The sequence below is a fragment of the Aulostomus chinensis genome, chromosome 14 (assembly GCF_037954235.1).
Source record: "Aulostomus chinensis isolate RoL2024-O1b breed Wild chromosome 14, RoL_Achi_v1.0, whole genome shotgun sequence".
Classification (NCBI taxonomy): Eukaryota; Metazoa; Chordata; class Actinopteri; order Syngnathiformes; family Aulostomidae; genus Aulostomus; species Aulostomus chinensis.
Window position 1 is genome coordinate 7,578,073 of NC_141333.1, and position 26,162 is coordinate 7,604,234.

At 39.8% G+C, this 26,162-nt stretch overlaps 1 protein-coding gene across 4 annotated transcripts in view; it reads left to right on the forward strand.

The window, feature by feature from the left end:
• Positions 1-2,384: 2,384 nt before the first annotated feature.
• fcho1 (FCH and mu domain containing endocytic adaptor 1) overlaps positions 2,385-26,162 on the forward strand; it is a 48,054-nt gene continuing 24,276 nt past the window's right edge. The window contains exons 1-4 of one of the 4 annotated variants that reach the window (XM_086225474.1): positions 2,416-2,504; positions 11,875-11,975; positions 12,049-12,106; positions 16,094-16,144. In XM_086225474.1, coding sequence (XP_086081600.1) covers positions 16,118-16,144 — 27 coding nt within the window. In that variant the 5' untranslated portion in view covers positions 2,416-2,504; positions 11,875-11,975; positions 12,049-12,106; positions 16,094-16,117. Of the gene's footprint in view, positions 2,505-7,208; positions 7,336-11,874; positions 11,976-12,048; positions 12,107-16,093; positions 16,145-26,162 lie in introns of all 4 variants that reach the window. The other 3 variants (XM_086225475.1, XM_086225473.1, XM_086225477.1) reach the window with 3 other exon arrangements.

Sequence of the window (26,162 nt, forward strand, 5' to 3'; positions counted from 1 at the left end):
AGAGGTACACCGACCCTTGTGAAAGACTGTCATGGTAAAAGGTTCTCTTCCTGGCGCTGCTATGTGATGATCAAACTGCCTCAGTTACTGCACAGGAAATGTACTGTAACTATAAACTGAGTTACTTCCTCGCTGTGTTCTGCTGCATCCTGTTGTGATTCTAATTCCACAATGGCTACCCAGAGGGCTTTCACTCCTCATCTTTTGACACACCCTGAATGCACCTGAAAGGACAAGTGAATATGCAGTAAATCAGAGGAGCGGTGCTTGTGGCGGCACATTTAGTTTAAAATTCTTCCACTTTTCTGCCCAGTTTCATCATTCAAGGCTACAATCAATGTCAAAGTACTTTTTTATTGCCATTGCTAAAAAATGAAGAAAAAAAAAAGAAGACTGCAAGGCATCTCCAGAATCAAAAATCAGTGTTGAATTTCTTTTCTCTCTCTCATTTCAAAGTCATTAAATAAAGCTGAAAAGCACAGCACACTCAACACGAGCAGTCTCATAACCACTCTGATTCATCAACTGTTTTAAAATCTGGCTGAAAAAGAATGACATGTTGACAACTCTGCACCGGCTCAGCAGGCTACTTCAGAATAAGAGTGAGGAGGTGCAACTTTACATTATCCATGGGTGACAAGACACATTCGGAGCAGACTCGGAAAATCAACTGTGAATATCAGGACAGTGACACCCTGATTGTTTATGGCTCGACACTCTCGAGGATCTGTGCGTTAAAAGTATATTTATTGTGTTTTTGCTGTCTGTGCTTCACATTACACAGAACAGATTGACAAAGTCATAAATTACAGCTTTATTCAGGGAGTGGACTGCTGCCTCCTCATGTTCGATCAACATGCTGCCTCCTCAGAGACTATTGACAGCCTCTCAATCATTTGATGTCTGATTCTGACACAGTTGTTCTCTCATAAACCCTCTCCTGTTGCAGTTAACAATCATAGACATGCTATCTTATTATCCTTGATGACATATTTCCCATAAAATTAAATAAAAGACATGGTACTGAATTTGAAAAGAGGATTTTTTGTGGGGATGTTTCAGTGAAAATGTTCATTATTTTAACATGGGAAGAGCGGTACTGATAATATATACTGTACACTATACAAATAACACTTCATTGTGTAATTAGGACTTGCTGCAAAGGTCATAAAATAAAAAAAACCTTTCTGTTTCACTGTCTGTGCAGTGCTAGTCAGTTATATTTCTCCTGGAAGGACAATTTGTAACTGTTTTATGTTTAAAAAAGACATCCCTTTGGACTTGCACTAATCCTTTACTGTTGATTATTCAGTATGACGGTGACATTTCAAGAGAAACGAATTTTGCGGCTGTGTTCTTAATGGATTTCCAGGGCCCTGAAGCTATAAGGGTGTTGACTGAAGGACAAGACGTTCCCAGAGATGCAAAACAATTTAACTGTTTGGTTTTTAAACTCATGCATTGTGACTGTATTCAAAAGACAATGCACATGCATGTATTTCGGTGTTGGTGGCCGATAGAATGGGTGCAATCGGTGACCTGAGAGGTCTGGCTGCATGGACTTGTATGTCAACATGATGGATGAGCACTGATGAAGAGGGGAGATAAATCTATTTATATTCATCCATGTGGTTTCTTTACTAAGTGATCTGATATGGCTTTTTAACATTGTGCAACTTTAAACTCAATTTTAACCAGCAACTGCAGGAAATACAAGACATACTCTTTTCAATTTTATGGAATTGTGCAGGCATATAAAATATAACACTTGGAATCAAGAATTTGGATTTTTGTAAGCATGTTCATGTATAAGTTTGGGGTTTAGCAGGATAAATGCTGAAAAACACATTTCATAAAGCAAATAGCTGAAGCTAAATTGCCCCCTTAGTCACCAGTTTGGACTTAATTAAAGAATTAAAAACAATTGAACAATTAAAAGTAACAGCATGCATAGTGTAGATGTGTAGTGTTACTGAATGAGACCGCGATCTATTTAAAATCATCACATAGCTTAACAAAAGCACAATTTATAGGCCCTAAAGACACAAATTGTGGAATAAGTAATTTAAAAAGAGAAAAGTGGGGAGACAAACTTATTCTTACATTAGCCCTCAAAACCACGCCAAATATCGAGCTACTACTGAGGATAAATACGCTGTTATCAAGCTGTACCTACTGTACGTTTTATATCTTATCTCAAATGCGCCAAAGTTCTCACTCTGAGGGCGTTAGCTTAGAAAAAAATAGCCAATAGGCTACTAGTATAAACGCTTAGACCCACCTCTCCATGGTTGCTATGCCTACTACACGTCTATCCGCGATTGACGGACCGAGCAGCCAATCAGCCTCGAGCTGGGCGTGAGCGCGAGCGTTCACTGAAAACTGCCTTGTGGATTTTTCTACTACTACGATCTAACCGTTCGGAGGTTGCATACAAGTGGCTGACAGCGGCTGGACTCGGGATGGAAAATGCAATATAAACGTCTACGAAGAAGTCTGTACAGGTAATTAAAAAAATAAAAATGATTTGTCTTTTACTTCATTCTGTTAACATGTTTGAGAACTTAGCTCGAATAAGCCAGTGCGCGACAATGATAAATATCGAGTTGGTCATGCATGGCTGTGACATTGTTGAAATGAAACCTTGGTAGCACAAGTGGACACGTTTGTTTGACAGAAATAAACAAGGGAAATTAAGCTAGGCTTCAAACGAGTAACTTACAGAACAACTACTGCAATAAATTATGACTCAAGTTAATGCCGGAATGCAAAATTAGCTTGATGATATTCTGTATAACAAACCTAAATAACACCGCGTTTTTATAGAGGGGAGTCCAGAATTGGCATCTTTTGCCAAGGTGGCTCAGTTTTTTTTTTTTATTGGACGGGATGCTGGTACTGCTGATATCATATGATTTAAGAGCCTGGCACAGACCTAGAGGTTATGTGTGTTATTTGATGCTAACTTGGAAACATTTGGAGCTGGTTTCTGGTCAGTGGACATGAGTCAGTGGAGGACAGGTTATACCGAGAATACCTTCCATGAAAGTTAATGCCATAACGCGGCTATATTGCTATTTGAAAGATTATGAAAACCCTATCATGAGTCATCAGTCAAGAATGAACATGCTTATGTATCTTTAGAAGAATTTTTATAGGCTGGAACGAAAACCTTTTGCTATATAATAGTTGAGATAGTCCAATACCATTTTTTTCCTTCCCAGTACTGATACTTGAATTTGTGTATAAACTGATATAGTATCCTGATGATGCAATACCAGTGTGTTGCAAAAGTTAAGGGATGCAGGATAGTATTGGTATATTATAAATATGTACATCCCTCAAAACATTTACATACTTGTAGGTTAGTTGTTTGACAGTAACTGTGCCTGGATGTGACATGATTGCACTGTTGTTCTATGACTTGGCGCTGTTTCAACCTTTTGTAAAGCACAAATGTATAGAGAGAATGAAGGCAATCGAACTTTGTTTTATCACCGACTTTGACAGTCGCCCCTCTAAACTACCGCCTTGCATATTAATCACATCAACGTTTTGTTGGTGTGATTTCCTATGTAAATATTGCCATATTGCTGACCCTTCAGCTGTGTGTAACTAATGTTACACTCTGGAAATGAATTCTCCGCTTACGCCTCTTTTTTTGAACAATGAAGAAGAATTAATTTCCTGTTTGTCATAATAGTGAGCGATAACTGATTTTCCTGGGAAGTAGAAACATCCTGTTTCAGATATGTGGTGTCATATCTGTGCAAACCCTCAAATACCCATCCTGCACTTTTATCAGGAAGAATTTCAGAAGGTCTGTTGTTCTAAAGCCTCAGATATTCAGTAAAGTTCACATTTCTGCAGTGTTTTGTCCTGCTGATTTTGTCCAACACGTATGGTGAAGCAGAAATTTGTAGACAGTGGTTGGGCTCTACTTGTGGCACCGGCTCTATCTGGGTATGACTTGGGAAAGGTGAAAGCATGGACCCCTCTGGAAGTGTATCTGAAGAAGCTTCAGCTGCGGCTTGACATCTTAGTATTTAGGGCCCATGATGGCTTTCTAGGTTAGTGGCTTGTTGCCACATATGTTGGCTGGTCTGCCCCAGATATCCTCCATAAAAACCGTATGACACATTACCTCTGTTGTGGAGGGTTATCCAATTTGAGGACAGCCAGCTTAGCTCTACTAAAGGGGATCAGGGAAAAGAGAGCTTTTGATAAGAAATATATTATTCTGCTTGATCATAATATGGTTTAATTTGATGCTGAATGAAATGTTCTATCTTGTTGCTGATGTGACAGCACTTCAGAAGTGCCTCGACGGTGAGAATCGTGTGCATTTAAGTTTTACAATTTAAAAGATTCCGTTTGTGAGCCAAAAGAGTAATCTCACTCAAATATTCAAATACAGGCTTTGGGCCGCTCAACGCTCTTATTGAGAGCTTTTTAATACACAGAAAGCAATACAACAGTTTAGGAGTGTTAATGTTTTCTGATATTGTTAATTCTTTTTTAACACTGAAATAAAACTGGGTTACATTTTGATTGGTTTGATAAACACTTAAAATTCAAATGTCCAGTTATGGAGGTGACTGTAAATGTGCAGACTTTAATGCTAAAATACATACTTGGATTATCACATGTCCATCACTGCATGGTTATGGAAATAAAAGAGGCCTTTGTCATTTGTTAGACAATATTTGCTCCTGTTAGTGGGTCATTGATTCAAATATTATATAGAGGTGAAAAGGGACAATCATTTTGTTGCGTTTAGGGTTTTCAGGTTGGCATATTGCTTGATTGAATCCCTTTTAAGGAGTTGCACATCAACCACTGTTAAGCTACAAAACAACTGGACCAGAATTCCCCTTTGACTACCAGTTTAGCTTTTCAGATATACTTGATTTCCAGCTAACAGCTATAGAATATGTAGCAGCAACGCTGCAGCATATGTGTCTCTGATGCCGCAGCGGTCTGTCTGCCTGCCTTGTTTTTCCTCCTCACGTCTTTGAAAGCAAATGGCTGTAGGTGAGAGTTGAGTGGTGCTGGGTCTTTTGATATCAAAGGAGTAAACAACACTCTCCCTGGTGTCTTGGCTTCAGCATGAGATGGGCCTGTTCCCTGTTGAATGCTGTGAAAGTGAGTCAGGATGAGTTGGTAGGAGAGAGCAAGGAGAAGGAGAGAGTTTCACGATCATAAGTGGAAGAAACATTCATCAGTAGCTGGAGAAACTGTTATCTGGTATCACCGCTTCAGTGTTTACATACACCACAATCCTGAAAGATTACATTTCTGTTTCTTTTCATAATCGAGGTACAGCTTAGAGTATAACTTACTTCAACTTACAAGTTGTCTTTTCCTACAGAAGTACCAATGGTGGCATAATTACATTAACAATACCTGGCTCCAATTTTTTTTCTCATTTGTGTTCTCTTAACTACTTCAGTATTGCAATGGCTTAAGTTAATTTCCTAATTTAAATAAAAGGCTGAAATAACTGTAAGAATGCACATGGATGAACAGTAACATTTTGTGAACAGTAATGCCGAGTAAGTGGTGGAAGCTCAAAAAAAAAAGGAATTTGATGATTTGTTGCTGCTGTGTATTATGCAGAGAAGTATAAATATCCAATAATAATGGGTGATAATGCAACATTGTTACAGGAGTTTTTAGCCCTTCAAAAGACACATTTTATTCACACTTTGATGCATTGTCCACGAGTCAGCTAATGGAATAGCTGTGAGTTGTTTTTAGCCGTAATTCCTATGTTGTAGAGATGGATGGACATTCAGATAAATTAAAATCAATCTGGAGGAGATGATATAGGTTGGTTGGTATGCTGCGCTCCAGACTGGATGCTGCCATACAAGATGTTTCAATAAATATTGCATAGCAACATATCGTTTCCCACCACAGCTGCACTGAAACTTCAACCTTGTGTGAAATGTTTGATGGATTTGCAACAGCAGTGTAAGGCCCTGGGGATAACAGTGCAGGGATTCTCTCAGTGTGGGGAGGACTCTGCCATAGCACAGAACATCAAGTCTGGAGCCTGGATATATCAGAGGCCAGAGTTACCTGTAGCTCTTTGTAGATAAAATACGATTTTTACTTTAGATCAGCTTGTATGAAATATATCAGACCGTAAGAGAGGCTTAAAAATCCTCTTTCATCCTCTGAATTCGGGGTTTTCTCCTCACGGAGATATGGATATGGACTGATTTGTTAAGGAAACCTTGAGCCTGTTGAATTTAAATGGAAAAGTTCATTTGGTGGATCTCAGCCTCTTTTAAGATCCATACAACATGTTTTCCAGGCTTTTATTTAGGTATTTATGCTATAAAATACTGGGACATCCATTCACATGCAGGCAAACACAGAAAGTGATGAGTTTGACCTCTTGGGAAAATAATACAGGCAGTGAAAAAGTACTTGAATCTTTGGCTGACACACTCACGTTTTTGCTGACTGGCTGTTTCCTAGTGGTCGTACAGCACACAGCCAATTACAGTCCATACACTATCCAAAGCCTGACACTTTTCAAGCTGGAGTTTTACTTCTCCAGACGTCAGAGATGGAGGTTAGTTGAGAGGAAAAGTGGAGGAGAATGAAATGTTTGCATGTTTAGCATTTAGATTTGAATGGACTGGAGTTGTGTGCTGAGCTGACTCTTAATCTGCTGACAACCTGCTAAACAGTCCTTGTGCTAAACATCTAAACAGGCAAAAATGCTCGTGCACATGCTTTCAGCCATGCATAGTAGATGAAGGTTGATGATTTGTCTCTCTTTGACCCTGGATCTTTTTGTTTCCCTGCCTGCCTCCCGTCATACTGGCTCAACTACAACACATTCTATGGTGGCCATGACAATTATTAATTATACATGGGTAGCCTCTCCTATGTAGGCTAAATTTCGTCAGGGCATGTCGTCTTCATTGCCAAGCAGGGCAGAAGCTCGAGGCAGGAAATAAGAGGCAGGAAACAGTAAAGCTAAACTTTTATGTAATTTGAACAAAGACTAAAGTCCCAGTGCTGCCGGGTCTGAGTTGTTGATTTATATGTCTTGAATTATAATCCAGAGTTGAACATAGAGGAATTCGGGGGCGGAATTACGTCCTGCTGAGGAATCTTGTACGAGCCCCTGGTGTAAAACCGTGTGCCTCAGGTTGTGAATAAGCCCAGCCAAGGTCCCTCCTTCACAGATGGAAGCATCCTGGAGCAGGGTAGAGGAGCAGTTCTAACCCCCCCCGGCTCTGGTCCTGGGTCTATTCTGGTTAGTCCTTCATTCTGTCCTGTGCTGTGCTGTGCTCAATACGCAAGACTGACAAGGTAAGAGATGCATAGTAATAGATAAACTTTATCGATCCAACGAGATAGACTTTTGTGTAACAGCAGCACAGTCAAGCACATTGGATAATTGAATCACAAATCTACAAAACATGACAATAATGATGATAAAACATTTAGAAAAAAGTATGACCATAGTTTTGACTTGACTACATCATCATCATCATCAAATATGTCATCAAATAACCTACATCATGCTAATTTCATCATGATTTTTTGTTTGTTTGTTTTATATGAGGCCACTACACATCAGGTAGTAGAAGCAGCAGTAGCAATAGCAGTAAGAAACAGCAGGATAAATCTATTTCCATAAATACTGAAAGCCAAGCCCCTCTACTTGAGAAAGAAACTTTTTTTCTTATTAGTCACAGCCCAAAAGAGGCATTTTTACAATATGATTAAGCCATTCATCATTTATAGCTGTAGTGTACTACATAATGGTGTTTAGAATTTATTATTCAAAAGTGTATTAGAAATGATGAATTATCCAGTCTCTTATTCATGCAACATTTAGTAGATTAGAACTAAATCAAGGTAAAATGTGGGCACTATACGTTGCAATATCCCTATTGGACAAATGCAGATTGTTTTCACCACATCTCTCGCCACTCATTTCATGTCTTCCACTGAATTTGATAAAAGTGTTATAGGGTCAAAATATCCAAGAAACTAGAGCTGAAACTGTTATCAGTTATTCAAACTGCAGAAAATCAATGTGCTTCATTTACAATAGAACAATAGAACCCAACAATAAATTGATCGTTTGTCTGCCGTCTCTCCTCAGATACAATAAGCTGCAGTGTTGGATTCAGCATTGTCTAAATTCACTGCTAAACCACTGCACACGTCTCGAGGTTGTGTATGGACCTTGACGCAAATTGTGAGAGTGTTTGTCGTTGCACCGTGCACGCTCTGCTCTCTCACACAGCTGCTCATGCCAGGGTTTGGAAGCGCTACCCGGCCTGTCGGGCACGTTGTCATAGACTGGAGTGGGGCTGCATGTTGCACTGACAAAAGCACATTCAGACCAGGACAATGGGGAGCTGACAGCCTGGGTTTTGTTTATCACTTTAATTTTTCTCTCTCTTACTCCTTCCTGTCCATTGTTTGCTGTCTCACTGTTTGTAAAGGCACAAGCACAGGTTAACAGAGAAGCAACGTTATGGAGTATTTTTAGCTTTAACAGGTTCAGCATCATTTTGGTGGTGCAGCTCTCATTCCTCCCCTGAGCTCTGAATGTCGCTACGCTACATACTGCTACTATAAGAGAAATGTTCTGTGTCATGTTCTTGGTGTCATTATGTAATGGTTGTAATTTTGTCATTCAGTTGTAGGCAGGGATGGGATTTTTGGTTTCAGCTTGTCGTGGTTTAAGTGCTGTCTCTGGGTTTAGTGGGCTTCTATTGGCACATGAGCATTGCGGCCTGGGCTGACAGTTTGGTAGTGCTGCATTTGATGAAGCAGATATCTGCCTCTTTAGATGTGGCACATAATGAACCGCCAGCAGAATGGATTTAGTAGGACTGGTGATGTATCAGAGCTTTGGATGTGAACTGACTGACTGGTTACTCAGTCAAATTAAGGTTTAATCTTGTCTGAAAGTAAGTAAACATATCAGTCACTATTTCTCAGAGTCATAGGCATCCTTTAAAGCACAGGCAGTGGACATTTTTGCTTGATAAATGGTTGACATGACTCAGTTCATTTCTCAAAGTTGTTGGTTGGAGGTAGGCAGCATTCGTCTGGAAAATCAGAAAAACTATTTTTGATGAAGCATGTAAGTGAAGAGAATTTTTTTTTTCTTGGTTATTAGTTGTGAGGTTTTGTTATTTTAATTTGAGGATTTGAACTGGAAATCTTTGGGTTTTCAATTTTTGGTTGTACAATGCAAGAACTGAAGTTCAAAGACATTTTGGGGTTCAAGAAACTGCAAAATACTTGACATTTTACAGTTTAACATTTTAAAAACGATTAATCATCTAATCAAATAAATAATCTGAAGATTTATGTCGTAAAACAGATCATCCTAGCAGCTGTGTTGTTTTTTTTTTTTTTCACAATCCCTCCATGTATTTCCCCACTTATCACGTGACCAAAAGTTCACATTTAGGTCGACACATGAGCCAACTCCATTCAATGAAAGGAATGATTGGTTTAAAGCTCTAAATCAAAGTAAATGGTCCTCTGGAATCTACTCATGATACGTAGTTGGTGGCAAAGGCAGAGATAGCTACTGAGTAAATGAGTAATTTTAACCGAAGCTTAATTGATCATATCCACCCTCACAGGTTTTATATTTGTGAAAGGCACTACTAGACACACACAATGTTGTATTCCTCTGTGCAGCCACAGCAGTGAGTCATGCCGTACTGGTGGATTTGACTGAGGAGGAAGAGGAGATGGTGAAAATTAAGGCCGACACAAAATGATCTCCCCTCCACGCTTCGCCAAACAAGGTTTAAAAGTAATACTGAAGGACAGATGAGTCGATCTGCTGTGCAGTAGACACACAAGGCTCCAGCTGCTCCATGCATTCTGTCGGTTTATCCTCCCGTTTTAGCGCCTCACACTTGAGCTTCACTAATCATGATAATCTGATGGCGTGGGTAAAAAGTTGGAATATATTTGCTGTCAGATATGACAGAGGTTATTTTTGAACCGTGTTTCCTTTCTCTTTTGTCCAGCTCATTTTTTAATCTTTGGTACAAAGTGTAGCTCATGCAAAGTATTTGTACAGCATATCATAAGGGTACCTAATACATATAATGAATACCATATTTTTCCTGGAATGGAATATGAACCAGCCTTATTAAGAGTGTATAAAAGGATGCCAAGTCACATCAAACTTAATTGCATTGCTTTTCCAGTGAACGTTTTTTTTTTTTTTTTGTATTTTCTAATTAGATGTCACATCGTCCAAGCTCACTGGGTTTGTGATTTCTTCTGCTTACGGTTCAGTAAATCAGTCTGCGTGTTGTAAAGCCATCAAGCAAATTGTATAATCTGTGAACATGTAATGGCCAAGAAAAGACTGGCTCTGATTTGACTTTCTTCTTTAAGATTTCAGATGGAGAATATCTTAAGGCAGCCAGTGTTTGGGCTCCTCCAAATTGGTGCTAATAAAGTTGGCACCAGCCCACATCAGGCCCTTGCCAAAGTCACAGACGAAAACCTTACAGAAAGTTTTAATTTGGAAAGATGGAGTCAATCTGTGTCTAATACAAACAGAAGAATGAAAGTGCTCTTTCTCTCTGATGACATTCAGAGCTTCCCTTCATGCTACTTTGATGTGGTCAAATGTGGCGGTTCAATCTGTAAATTTGGATTGCAGCTTTCATTTATAGTCTTAATCAGGTAACACGGATCTCTTAGAACTTAAAGAAGGATTTTTTTTTTTTAAATCTACATTTTTATTGCTTAAATTCCTCCCTTTAAGATGTCAGTGGTGAAACCAAATAATGACTTGGACATGTTATGCGTATCGGTCCGTGCATTCATTTCTATATACTTCCTGAAGATAACAGCTTTCCTATCTAGCAGCCTTAGGTTAAGAAAAAGCAAATACACAAAGTGAAGCTCAGTGTGGAAAAATTCATCCAGAATTTTTGGAAAGTCACGTAAATAATTTTATGCTTCTTTCCAGTTTATTCGCAGAACAAGAACTAATCCTGCATGAACCACGTTAAGAACAAGCACCCAGCTGCTGATTGCTGACAGCAGCAAAGGTCATTTCTCTGCGATCATGAAGTGTCTAATTGATTTACGTTGTAACCAACTTAATATGTAGCCATAATCAGTGCACATTATTTACTATCCTTCATCTAAAAAAACAAAAACCCTCTGAGCGCTACATCGTTGATAGCTATCAATAAACCATCAAATCCGGAGTGACTGAAGTAAATATGAAGGTTTTGTGGAAGGAAAGTTTAATTCGATGAGTGCTGGCAAACTTTACTAAGCAGTTTTTATGTCCTCCAGCATGGGGGTTATGTTTTTACCTTCTCCTGTGTTGTTGTTTTTTTTTATCAACCCTTTTAGCAGTAGTTGGCAAAAATTCCCATGTTGACAGACAATTTAAAAGAGCCAAACTCACCTTGGCACTGATATGCTTCTTAGTGAGTACGCTTCTAGTTCATCCTTTTTCTACTTTATCCTCTGTATGATTGTTTCATCTCCATTCTGGAGGTTTATTTTCTTGTCTGGTTGAGCAATATACGGTCGTGTTTGTTTTGTCTCCTGGTGTTACATCACCCACCTGGCTTCACTCCTCTGTTTTTCACCTCTACCTGTCCTTTTACTCTCCTCCTTTGAGTCATTTTCTGTCCCTCCCGCCTCGCTCCATGTGATAAATGTGCCTGTTCACTGAGGCATCTTTATTCCATGCACGGCTGTGTCATTACATTTAACCTAATGTGTTTTTTTTTACTCTGCTGTTTAAGCAAGACGAAAAGGTGCTTTTAATAGTTTAGTCAGAGGAGAGACGTGGCGTAATTCCGTTCAAATGTCTCTCGTTTGCTCCAGGTGGAGATGGTGAGGAGGTGGAAGTTTGTGTTTACCTTCCCCTCCCTCACTTGAGAGAGACATCTGTTAGTAAACTCCTCTCTGCCAAATGAACGACGACGGTAGGATTCATCCTTGATAGTTTCTGTCTGTGTATAAGACTTTCTTTGATTCCTCTCCATCTGCTTTTTCCAGTCCTAATTTTTCATGGTAGCCATCTGTGTTTTGTCGAGGGTGACAGAGAGCAGAAGAGGTTGGTGTGTCTCCATTGATAAGGCTGGCTGCGTTGTCTCTCTGATTCACCTTCTGCCTGTCTGTTAATGATATGATCTCACCTCAAACTGTGTGTTTCTCTGCTTTATAACAACATGGCAGTACTGAAGCTCCAGCTCCTCATGTTCTGTCTCTGCTCCACTGTCTTCTGTTACTTTCTGACCACGTAATCCACGAGCATCATAAACAATTTCAAGCGTGAGCAAATGATAATGAAGGGTTTATAGTCTTCATTTTTTTATCCATGCTAAATGGTGTAGCTATGTTGAGCAGTCATGCCACAACTGTGGTGGTACTGACATTCATACTCCAAGGGAAATTAGTCCTGACGAGTTCAGTGATTCCTTTTCTTTTCTCGCACAGCCACTTTGGGGACACAATCAGACTTTGACATTAACTAAAGTCCAGTAGCCTGTGGCTACAAAATGATGTCGGGAGGCTGATGCATTCATTTCTGATAAAAGCAAATGTTCCAGCTGTCCTTTGTGCACAGATGTTTAGCCGTCATCTGGTGAGGCAGAATCCCCCCCATCACGTCTCCGTGTCCTCTTATACAGGAGTCAAGATGTAACAGCACCTTAATATTCCTGCCTTGCATAGGCTAAAGGATCTCAAGTTTTCCAGTGTGTGAGTCTTTATATCCATGAATTATTTTATTGTGTATTCATGCACAAATGAGCTGAAACCCTAAAACTGCAAAGAGGTTTTGTGGTGAGTATAGAACTCCAACCCTGCAATGAATTCCCCCCTTCATTAGGATTATAATTATATGTTTTTACTGAATCCTTTTGAGAGAAGAGTTGATTTATTTTACTGGTCATTTTGAAGACTGTAGTTGGTAGATTTAATGTACTGGTATGTGTATCTAATCTTTTTTTGTTGTTGTTGTTGTTTTTTTTTGCTATTTGTATGAATTAAGGTGACAGAATATTAGGAACAGCTCCCAGCAGGTGATCCACAACAAAACTTCAATGTTTGCATCCTCGGAACCGCAGTGTTTCTCTATGTGACACACCTTTTAATTCGCTGCCGAATTCACTGTAGCAGCAACACCCATGAATGCATCAGAATATGGTCCTGTCTGTTTCCGATTTAATCAGTGATGTGTGTGTGTGTGTGTGTTTGTGTGTTTATGCTTGCATGCTGACAACAGCCTTTTCTCTGCATTAGCACACACACCTGGCATCAGGCAGCAACACACAGAAAAGAAAAACACAGTAAGACATGGTGTATGGGCACAAACACACACCCCTCACACCTTGTTAATTAGCTCAGCAGTACGACTGGAGGCTCCTGCAGACAGCTTTCTGTTTTGCAGACTAGGCCACCTTGGCACAGGAGGGGGAGAGACACCTAAACCGGACAGAAAGACTGGAGAGCAAAGCTTGGACATTATTCAATATTGAGAGCCAAATTCTGTCATCTGGATACTACAAACTCTGATACCATCAGAAAAGTTTTTGCCACTTTTTTGCTCTCTTGTAGAATTCTTGTAATTTTAAGTATCTCTTTCATATATCTCTCTTGCTTTTTGGTCATGGGAACTCATGACCAGGTTGGCTGACAAAATGTGCCATTACCACATGCAGTATGTAGGCACCTAGACTGGGAGGTGTCTTAATTTGTCAAACATATGGTTCTTAAATTCACTTGCCAGTTTATTAGGTACAATAAACCTAATAAAGATAAGGTGTAGGAAATCTAAATGTTCTCAAAGAGAAATTGTGAATGTGCTGATGAGATTGTGTGATATAGACTGCTGTATCACAATGTTGGTGTTCTTCAGATGTATATGAAGATATTCATATTCAATTCATATTCCAGCTCCAGTAGAAAATGTTGTGAACCACACAATCTGTAAAAGATGCCAGTGAGGGAATTTCTAAAAGTCATCTACTGCCAATAAATGCTACATGCAGATTTTTTATGGCAGAATACCAATGTAGGGGGACTATGATCGGACCAATCCACCAGATGGTTGTCAGGCAGAAGGAACACAGGGAATACAAGACATAAACTCACTGTGGTGATAAGAGAAAAGCTGCTTAGATCTCGGTGCACATTATTGAAACACACTGCAGATCTGAGCTAATCAGCCATTTTTGTGTGATCCTCGTACTTTGACATGGCATGATGCACTAACACAAAGAGAAAGGTGATCATTGGGACCCTGTGTGGACACCAGCCGCGGTGGGATGTATAGAACTAGCTGACATCCAGCATTCTCCATCTGGTTCCACACAGACATTCAGCTGAAATCAGCTCACAGGCAAACAGAGCGCAGAGAAATGGAACACAATGTGACCTTGATTCCCCATCCTCGGGATGATTTATTTCAGAAATTAAATGCCAGTGCAAATTTTGGACTTGCTGTGTGTGTGACCCAGTGTGTACATGTGCAGACGGAAATATCAACTGTAAAAACACTATCCACGTGAAGAGAAACAACACCAGCCAGAGCTCAAGGATACATCATGCTGAGTTCCCTCAGTGCAGCAGGCAACCACCCACTATAAAAATTAGGGAGGCTGACATTCATTTCTTATAAAAAGCTGAATTTCTGAAACACTTATTATGCCATCATTAATCTCCTGAGTGTGTGGGTGTATGGGTGCATGCTGACAACAGCCCTTTTCCTGCATTGGCGCAGAATTGGTCCAGGCCTGGCAATGGAAGAACCCATGGCAATGCTAATTTCTGGGTTGGCCTATAAAAGTGTGCCACCATACGCCAGCTTTGGTTGGTCTGTGTAAAGAAGCGAGGAATAGTAATGCTGGGAATCCTCGTGTGAAAAGGGGCTGTACAGAGTATGAATTTCAGTTTAAACTTCAAAGTTGAATAAATTTAAGTCAGTTCATAGTTCTCTACCTATTTGGAGTAGAAACTCCTCTGCTTCTGCAGTGGGCTTGTTTGTACTTCTGCAGCCACATTCATTGCACCTTAACCTGATGGAAACCTCCCAGGAAATTCAACAACACAAATAATTTCCATGTTTCATTCCATTTTGCAGCGATGCTTCCATGTTGAACGGGACTGCCAGTAAGTGAGTGATTAGTCAGCATGAAAGATGAAACTGTCTGCAAGCAACTGCTTTGTTAACATCCTTGGCAGTATTCCAATATTGATCTGATCAGCCTAGCATACATAAAGACCATGGTCAGTGTAAGCAATAATCAAATTAAGGTGTAGAGTATTCCAATCTCAGTTACATTAAAGAGTTGTGTTGTTGACATTTATCGTCCTTAATCGAACTATGATTCCAGCCCAATTTTTTTGCAGCGTTTTCGTCACACATACAGCAGGAAAACTCCCTAACAACACACGGTCTAACTTCTAGCCTGTGGTACAAACTCGTACGGAGCACATTTTTCTGCATTATTAGCAAGAAAAACGTGCCGGTTGCAACATGACAGAAGAGTTTTAGGTCAAATACCAAAATGAAACAATCAGTAATACTGTTAAGTAATTCTGACATCAATATAGTCTAAAAAAAATAATTGTGATCATTATTTTTGATGTAATCAAACAGCCGTTATTTCTGGTCATATCTTAGTTATGTGATTAACTTTGATAAAAATTACACCAATCCTTTGTAGCTTCCTCCTTTCTCTTTCTTCTGATCTATTTCACTGTGTTGTTATTTCCTCCCTTTATTCCCTCTCTCTCCTCCTCCACCTCTCCTGTCACACCTCCACTCTGCCTACTTCCCTGACTTCCCTCTGATGTTATCCTTTGAAGTAATTTGTTAATCTCTCCTCTGTTGTCCCTCAGGAGCTTTCTTTCTGCACTGAAAGTGTCCCTGGAGTGGTCATGAAGCCAGGATGTTCTGAAGGCTTGTTTGTGTGCAATTTGCAGCCACTTTAATAACACGGCTTATTTTCCGATGGCAGGGGAAAGGCTGAAATGGAACAGTCAAAGTCTTTTCTCTAATACAGCTCTGCTTCTTTCTTGTTCACCTCCTCTGCAGATTGCTGTGAGTGTCTGAGTGAAGATGGCTTTCTTTCAGAACAACTTCTGGGTAAGTGTCTCAATAAAAGCTGGAAATAAGCTGATATTGCAGCAACGACAATGATGCTGAAGAACCGATACGTGTCTGTGATGGTTATGCTGTTGATGCTGAATCACAACAATGAGTCACTTTGCTTTTACATTTCATTCATACACAAGGGGGGATGAGCCACTCACAGGTTTGGCTGTCTCCTCACACTGGAGATTGATCTTGTATTGAGCTCTCTGCTTATTTTTTTTGTTACCACATGGAAATCCCTCATAGTGCAACACTTCCTCTTCTGCTCGATGTAATTCTATGGGAGCCTGATTGGGGTAAACATAGCACCAGTTCTTTCAGCCTAACTCCATATGTGATGAAGGTGGTTGCAATTTTTTGGAGCGGTTTTGGGAATAAAACCTTAACAAAAACCAAACTGGCTACCTCAAAAACAAATGGATTTTGGTTGAGGTGCAGCTAATATTGAAAGAAAGAAGTGATTAAAAGTTTAAGGTGATCGGATCAAACTGTACATCCTGATTCCTCATGACAAGGCCATTGGCAGGATATACTGTCGCTGTAGCTCCGGACCTTTCCTTTCCTTTCACATATATTGCCGTCCACACTCCCATAGAAAACATGCAAACCTGTGTAAACAGATTCGTCACGACATCATCTTTCATTCCGTTTCCACATCACTTTCGTGTCGTAGTTCTATTAAGGATTTACCGAAGATGGGAATATTATCACAGGAATAATAGATTCATTTGTGGAGTAATTAAAAGGCTTGTTACCAGTGATTTTGCAATGCATAGGAGCATCATCCTGTCAACACCACGCTCATCTCCAGTGAGTTTGTCAGCTGTTTGAAGGGCTCTCTCCTTCATTCCCGCTCTCTGCTACATCCCTCTGTACCTGGTGCATCTATTTCAGGTGTGCCCTACTTCCTCTACCCTGTCTTACAGGACCATTAAAAGTCCACAGTAATATTTGCTGTTAACACACTAAAATTTGTTGCTCAGAGTTTTGATCCCAAAAAATAAATTCAACTTTCGGAATATGTGTGGAAAAATAACTGCAAGTATGATATACTGTGTGTGAATATTTAAGGTTCACATATACTTGGTGACAAAACATCCAAGGTGTAGTCTGACGGTGTCACAGAGGAGTTGTCTGTTGTTTTGTACATCTGTAAATGTCTCATATCAAGTGACATCTCAAACATCCTGGTCTGCTTTCGATGTAATGGCAACTAGAAGTCAATGACAAGAATTAGTCTCTTTTGATCGAAGTAGAATTGCTTGAATTAAAAGTTAAATGGTGAAATGCAACTGTACGAACAGCTGACCATGCGTGCGTTTTTTCATGAGATTAGGAATATTGTAGGATTAGTAAACCTAGCAGTTAGTGTACCCTTATTTAGCCTGCTGACTAGGATTCATCATAGTGCAGTATTTGTGTCGTGCGGCTCATTAGCAGAATAGCAGATGTGCAGCCAGAAAGGCGGGTGGCAGAACAAGAAACTGAAAGTGGAGTAAAGGAAGTCATTGCAGAGCAGATTTTGAGCCAGGCACAAATTGCAGTGAGGTTAGAGCACAGTTGTGCTTTTGCATCACAGAAAAGATTATATTTTAGGGGCTGTTTGAGAGATATCCCCTGCTGATTCAAAGTCATCTGGTCATATTTGAAAGCACAGCTATTGGCTAAAATAAAACAGAAAAAAAAAAATCCAATACTTTAATGAGTGCACACTTCTGTTTTGTCTAGCTCAGCCTGCTACTGTTTCACTGCTGATTTACTTTACCACAGCCAGGATCTGCAAGTGCTCTGCTGCATAAGAAGAGTTGATATTGAAGTCGTGACTTTTAAAGGAAAATGCCAGCTTTAGCTCACAGAGGCAAAAAGGGTATCTGTCTTCTTGAATGTCTCCTTGGTGAAAGGCAAATAAATGTATTTCCAAAAAATTGTCATGTTCTTTGGAAGGTACAACCTGAATTATGTTGGTAGTTCAGAAGACAGATTTACATTAGAACTCCATCTGTGCTAAAGAAAGCATGAGAGAGCAAGCCAAGGTGAAACCAGCTAAACCTTAATTTAGCACCAACAGTTCTGACTTATTTTTCACAACTGAAATTACATCTTTTTTATTGTACGACAAAGTGCAGTCTCCCTGTGCCTGTGTGGGTTCTCTCTGGTACTCCAGCTTCCTCCCACAGTCCAAAGCCACCAAGAGGGGACGAGGCTGATTGATACTCTAAATTGACTGTAGGTGTGACTGTGAGTGTGAATGGTTGTCTCTCAACCATATGTGTTGGCCCTGTGATGGACTGGTGACCTGTCACTGGTGAACCCTGCCTCTCACCTGAAGGCTGCTGGGATAGGCTCCAGCCCCCCCACAACTCTTAACAGGATAAGCGATAGAAAATGGATGGATGGATGGACGTACTGCAGTACCAAAAAAGGATATGGGTACTAAATTCGGGGTACCTGTATCGATATTGGTGTAACCATGATGGGACCCAACCTTAAAAAAAAACTGAGTAAAATTTGTGTGTGAACATAAAACTTTGAACACAAGTAAGTTAAGCAAAATACTTATTTGCAAGGAGCAGAAAACAGCAGCTTATCAGCAGCTCTGTCCATCAAAACAGTGGCTAATTAATGGGACTTTTTGTGAGCAAGTGATGACAAGCCACAATTTATTTTTAACTTGCGATGAAGTGCTCTCCGCAAACGATGTCCGTACTCAGTCAGGGAGGGAAGAAGAATCCATAACACGTTACATTACGGTACAACCTGGAATGTTTCTGCAGTTCCGATAGTAAAGTTCCTGGAAAAAAAAAACAATCATCACATTACTTTCAGGATTCTCATCATATCAGTTGTGAATACTTACTCGGGTGAAGAACCGCTTGAAAAATAACTGGTAAGATTTAGTGCATAGCTCTGTAAATTTGATTATCCCACTCAGTGTTGGAGCATACTTAAACGGACTCAGATTGATTGAGAGTATAAGAACTTGATTGTAATATACCACAGTAATTTTCCTGTTAATGAAATACTGCTAAAAAAGTGAAATTTTTCTTCAATTTATGTGCAATTAGTATGTTTGTACTGTATAGGTTAACGGTCCCAGCCCGCTTCCAGACACAAATAGCTGTGTAAAACAAATCAACCCTTTAGTTAATTAGCCAGCATGGCCACTTGGGAACCAGTCACACAGACAGAGCCTTATCTTGTTTGGCTCAAGAACATTCCCAGCCGCTCACAAAGCCTCTTCATATCAAACTCTCCTTTCCCATTAACAATGTAAGAGCTGAGCTCATGGCTCACACAGGGAAGCCCATCATCCATAATTAAGTACATCCTTGGTAAATTAAAGCCCTGTTCGGTCTTAAGTATAGAATTTCCCTTTCTGGATGGTTTAGTTCTGCTTATTTGTCTCAGGATTAAAATTCTTTTTATTTTAGGCACAATGTTAAACACTACAATATAGGTGTGATTAAAAAGGTCACTGTGTTTAATGTGTCTCTAATCTGTTGTTGTCAGGAGTCGATAAAAAACTATGCACACTGGGCAGATTAGCAGAGCCCTGGGCTCTCATACACTCTGAAAACACGATTCGCTGTGTGGGATTTAGTTTGCCAGTATGAGAACAAAGACCCAGAAATCACTGTATATTTGAAATAATTCTACGAAGGTCTCATGCCTCATTTCGCATGTGCACACCTGAAGTGACCTGAAGAAGAAATTGTACTCCAGGAATACATATATAGAAAAAGGTGTCAACTCTTTTAGATTTAAGGTACTACGATGTGGATGGGCCTTCAAGGAACAAATTTTACCACAGATATGGGGAGTCGTTCACGAGGCAAGAAGGTAGTGTGCATGTTAATGTGATTGTGCTTTTATGGTGTTTGAAGTTGTCCTCAAAACAGCGTGATGGTAATTTTTGAAACTATGATCCCGTTCAGAGTAGAAAGTACAACAGGGTAAACGTCTGGGCGGGGCCACCATGTGATTGACGGCTTCCTAATTGGTGACCTGTCAATACGGACAGAGGCACAACAAGTTTGTTGCAGTTTCACTCTCATAACCAAATATGATTTCATCTTTGTCTGGTTGTAGTTTTTGCGATTATCCTCATACTACCTCACTGTGTCATAACTCTAGGCTGGCTTATCATGATAATCACAAACTGCATATGGATGATACAAAACAAACTGTTATAACAACAGAACAGATTCTTTTCAGTTGAGACATCTCCGTTTATTTTTGTGTGGACTCCACAATGCCATTTAGCACTTTATTTATTTCTTAAAATAGCATTAATGGTCCCATCTGTTCTCCCCGAACAGCAAATAGGCTCTGTACTCTTGCACTGCAGTGGTGAATAGAACATACAGCTATTTGTACGACTGCATGGTATCCAGGGGGAATTAAATGATTTATACCAAACAATTGCAGTTAAGATAATAAGCAAGTTGTTGTGTTTTGCAGGTGTACACTACACAGTGTTGTCCTTTATCTTCACTGCTTAGAAACAGCTTCTTTTTTGCCTGCAGGTCGAGGGGTGTGTGCCTGCCCAGTGGGTCCCTTATTATTGCCTGCTTTTCACTTTAATAATGCCAGTGTTGTTGCCCTCCCATCACTTTGAGTCATGGGGATTTTCTCTGCATGGGGAATGGTGAACGCATAAACTTTTCATCTTTTCCATGTTTTCCTGCTTCATGTATCCATCTGTCATCTCCTTTTCATCTGTTCTTGTATAGCTCTGCCTACGGTGAAAGTGGGAGTGCTGCTTCTGGTTTGGTGCATTTAAAAGAAGTAAGAACAAATATTTAAAAAAAGAAAAGAGAGACTGATGTGTAAAAAATATATATCCAGAGTTAAATTTCTAATGGAATGAATGTGGCTCTCCTTGGATTAATATAGTTATTACTGTACTGATATACAGCTTTTTATATAATATTACAATTATATGTTTGTAATGTTTATGATGTAATGCGTATTTCTGACATGTATAATCAGCAATGTTAGCTGTACGGTTGGAACTTAAATTCCAATGGGGAACTTTTTTCCCTTCTTCCTCCTTATTTCTTGCCCTTATGCTTTCTCAGTCATTCTTACGGATCTGTTCTGTGCCAAACCAGAATATGAGCCAAGCCAACACGCGTCAATATAAGTGACTATGTTTGTGTCCATGTTGAGTGTGAAGAGGAAAGTGGAGCGTATAGCGACAGTCTCAGGATGAAATAGCTGTGAAATCAGTAAAGCTTGGATATGTTATTCCTTGAAGTCATGTTTCCTCCCTGTCGCTTCAGTACTATTTAGACAAATAAAACATGTTAGGATTGTGGAAATGAATTCTCTCTTTTTCTGAGCTACACAGCAGATTTTACTACTGTAGCACAGATTAGTGTGGAGCCATCTGTGACGACAGGCTGTTACCTGCTATTGATGATGTTATTGACACACCTCTGCTGTGGGACGCCTCATTCTGTTCAAACTGTCCTGTAAGCAGAACCAGTTCCTGAGAGTCAGCTAAACTCAGGGCCTCACTGTCACCCTGGTCATCCAGCTGGCTGGATGGGTCGGTGATGCAGTGAGACACAGGAGTGAAAGCTGCCTGTATCATCGTGTTGCACAAGAAGCTAGATTATGTTTAGTCTATTTTTAACATTTCACACTTTAAATGTAATTGACTTGAGACAACTGTAGAATGACCCCAACATACAGTTAAATCTTCATATTACACTTAACACCTATGAACAAAATACAGGTAAACCAGCAGCAGAAAACATAGAAAGCATGTTTTTAAGTGTTTTTTTTTATATATGTATGCAGTTGTAATGTTATGAGACATAAATTCACTGTATCATTAACAGCATGTTTCAACAATCGCATAGTTTACTACATGCAAATGACAGCAGGTGACTGAAAACACGAGACTGTGAGCTTCGAACTCCAGCTACATGTTTAGACCATTGTTGTCCTAACATGTTTATCACCTGCTGACGCTTACTGATTGCCTTCTTTGTCCCTTCCACTTTACATTGTAGTTTAATACAAGTGGAAGTTTCATATAACAGTGCAGGATTGTCCTCAGACATCAAATCCCTTCTGACAGTCTCTAAAGGCAGATTTGATCGATGGCCAGACCTAAGAGCACTGCTGCAGACATTGCCAGCAAGTGTAGCAGTGTTATGGAAAGCCTGAGCCTATCAGGTGAGCAGCACCGTTACTTAATGGTTGCCTGCATTGTAGGTTGTAATTGTAAGGTGAAGAAAAAAACAAAAACAAAAACCAGAAGGATGGATTAACTATTTGGTGTAATGTTGAGATCACACTGTCTTAAGTCGTCTGCAATAGCAGTACATTTTAATTTTTTTTATTTACGTGAGTAATTCACGTTCTTTTAAATAATGGTATTGGTTAAATTAAAGGCCATCATAGTCTGCTGGTGTTCTCACATGCACTGCTTCAAAATCCAATCAAAAAACAGGTTTTAGAGCGTTTCTCCAATATCTTGGTTTTTTTTTTTTCCTCCAAGGATGTTGAAGAACCCTGCATCTTGTTGATTAATGACGTTCTGCTATTCCAGAAAGCCCCAACCGAGTCCATAAAGATTTTTTTTTTTAATTTCCTTTCTTGTGCTTTCCCTTTTGCACTATATTTGCCCTTTTCCAGTATCTGCATGGCTTTTTAATGCCTCAGATAATGGCGGAATATAACTTTGGAGAGGGAAATATTGTACTTTTTACTTCACTAGCCTATTCAGTGCTTATTGAGACATACCTTGTTTGAATGAGCAAAACCCTAAATTGTGTTCCTTGTGTTGAATGAGGAAGCAGCTTTTGAATAAAATTGTAACAATAGACGTGCTCTGATCAATCAGCTGGAGACTGTGCCAGTTTAAGGGAACAACACAGGCTGTTGTGCTGCAGCCGCACACGTCTTCAGCCAGGATATTTTTCACTGTGATTGAAGAACAACAATTTTTTTTTGAACATTTATTAGTGAAGAACAACAATTTAATCAGACATATGCCCTCACCCTACACCCTGAACATGTCCAATTCGAGGGAGTGGACAAAGCCAAAGTGGCAGAGATAGATGAAAGACATCACTTGTGTTATATTGATCTGCTGCTCTGATTTCCTCTTGTGAAAGTCCAGCATGTTAGATAAGGTTGGATATACAGCAGCTCTTTTTCATATGGATTTATTTCATTACAGGGTTCAGTTTAGTGAGTTGGAAAATATTTAACCTTTTTCATGTAAGAAAGGTGACAAGAGTTATTTGTATATACTTTCAGTCAGGCTATATTTGTTGGAATGAAATTAAATCAAAATAGGCAGGTCCAAAAAAAAAAATCTGAATTGGCAGAGAAAATTGTATTGATGCTGCTCTATTTAACATGGATCCCTCGTCGCCTCACGATCTCTTAGTCTGTTCTTTTTTTGGTTGTCAGAACTACTTAGACAATTAAAACCGACACAGAGAGGAAGATCTTTTATTTGCTGTGGTTAAGCAGCTTTTAAACAAGCCCTGTGGCACAGAGTTTAGTTCAACCCAGTTTTTCACGCTCTGTAATTAGTTCCATATAAACTCCTCTCTCTTAATTAGAATTAGGTGAGAGCAGCACACATACACACACATTTAACTGAAAACAAGGATCAAGGGAGAAAAATATGCTCGCTGGCTGAGGCATAGAATGAGAAGATATAGTTCTGTGCTTTACTCTTAATTTTTCAGCTTCAGCATAAATGTAAGGATGTGGTAGGGAAATAAGCTTGCGGGCACAATTGCTTTCATTGCCAAAACAAATTTCTTCATGTGGGCAAAACAAGTTTTTAGTCTTAAATTAATCTGATGTACATTATTGCTGCTGTTCATGTCAGCAGCTGTGCACTCCTGAGAACAAATCGAAGCCTTAGCTTACCAGACAACCCTAGTTTTGCTACACAGAACCATCTGGGTTTGTCCTCCATATATGCTGTTTGGAAAACAGCAGAAGTACTCTGCAGGTGATCGGATGAGCCATCTGTCGATCAGCATCTCTACCCAGTGAACCTCAGCCAATTGGCTCAATAGCGGACACAGGTACACCCACATTTAGCACGTATACAGATTGATACTGCTGAAGTAATTTGGTCATAAGACTGACCCAAGTTGACCCCTGCTAATTGTTTTCATAGGGACTTGGCTGGTTCTGATTTAAAGCACGTTAGAAAGCAAAGTCAATAGTATATTGTTGTTTTTATTGAGAAGGGTGTAACTTTCCGAATGGCATCAGCTTTAGCTGGATGAGAGGCCTAATTCAGGCCTCGAAAGCCTCTCACACTGCAGAGTTTCGCCTTTTGAGTTGTTGGGTTATTATTTCCCTGCTACTTACCATCCCCCTTAAGACATTTGAGCAGATCACATGTCACAATATGTCTTCATGAGAAAGTTTTGACTGTGTTGCCCCATATAGAATTCTCATCTTCTTATACACCCCCCCCCCCCCCAAGTCTATTTGTCTCTTCTCTCCCATCATCCCCTCATTGTCATGGTAATGGGCTCCATCGTGCGTAACCACAACGGTCAACTTAATTGATGAAAAAGAGATCAGCAAGAGGCGGGGGGGTGCATATATCAGACGTGAAGGATTTTCATTCACCGCAGACTGGAGGAATACATTATGGCACTTGTTGAAGACACTTTTTGTTAGTGGGCTTGCAGCTTTTATTTGATGTTCTAGAAGTTTATGACTCAACATCTATCCGTTTCAAGAGTCCGTGCACAAACACTCTAGTGTAGTTATTTTACAAGTTTATTAGCAGATTTGAAAGTCCTGCTCTCGTGATCCAAATCATGATGGGTGACCTCTATCCGTCAAATATTTTAGCTGAAAGACAACTATTTTAAACTGTTCTTAATTTTTCAAGATAGTAGCTGTCATTAAATCCCAAAATTAAGGAAAGTCTTCATAAGTATTTTCTCAACTTTAAAAGTCTTTCAAGTCAAAGTCCAAGATGCAACCAGTGTATAAAGTCCTAAAAGATGGTACAAAGTTTGAAAATTCAACAGAAGCATAACCCAACTCCCCAGTAGTCTCGTGCATTGTAGTAGTTATACTTCATGTTAAATTATGATTCTGGTGTCTTTGTGAGCAGTTAAGCTACGACAGGAGGAAATGATAGAGCAGTAGAGCACATCAGCACTAAAAAAAATATTATTATGCGAAGTGTTTTTAATTCTGCATTTATAACTTTGTACTTGGTCACTGCAAGGAGTTCTCATAATCACGTCTTCAAATATTCAAGGCTCCTTACTGATTGTTATCGTCGCCAGACCTGAAAAACCTTTTGAGCGATGTAATAGTCGACAATGGCTGACAGACTGTATTTGCATACAGCCGACAGTCCAGACTGCCAGTAGCGGTGGACAGGTGCTGTATCAAGCTGGGGAGGGTGCGCGTGCGCGCACGCGTGCGTGTGCGCGCGTGTGTGTGTGTGTGCGTGTGTGTGTGTGTGTGTGTGTGTGTGTGTGTGTGTGTGTGTGTGTGTGTGGGTGCGCGTACGTGGGTGTGGGTGTGTTTCTTGACTGGCTGCTCACCTTTCCATGACGAGGGTAAGGTTTCAACAAAAGTGCCTGCTAGTTGCAAGAAAGGGACAAAACCTTTCCAGAGTAATGGTGTGCGTTTTGAAAAGAGCAGACCCCTGCCATTGATCATTAGAAAGCCTTTCAGCTAGTTCTTACAGGCACTCAACTGCTGTGTAAATGCACTAAAGTATATTCTTTTCCATAAAATGGTGTTGATGACGTTGAACTTGAGCAGAATACAAAAAAAACTGACTCTGCTTCATTCAGCCTGATTAGAATTCTTAGTTCTGTCTGATTGAAATGAAATAATGTTCATGCAAGGGCAGCCAGTTTTGTCTTGAGTTTATTACGGATATTGTTGTTAAAGCAATAACAAAAATTAACATACAATCCATGATGAGACTGATTACACAGCTAACCATGTTTTAGGAGGAAATAGTTCCCTTTGGTGTTGTTTA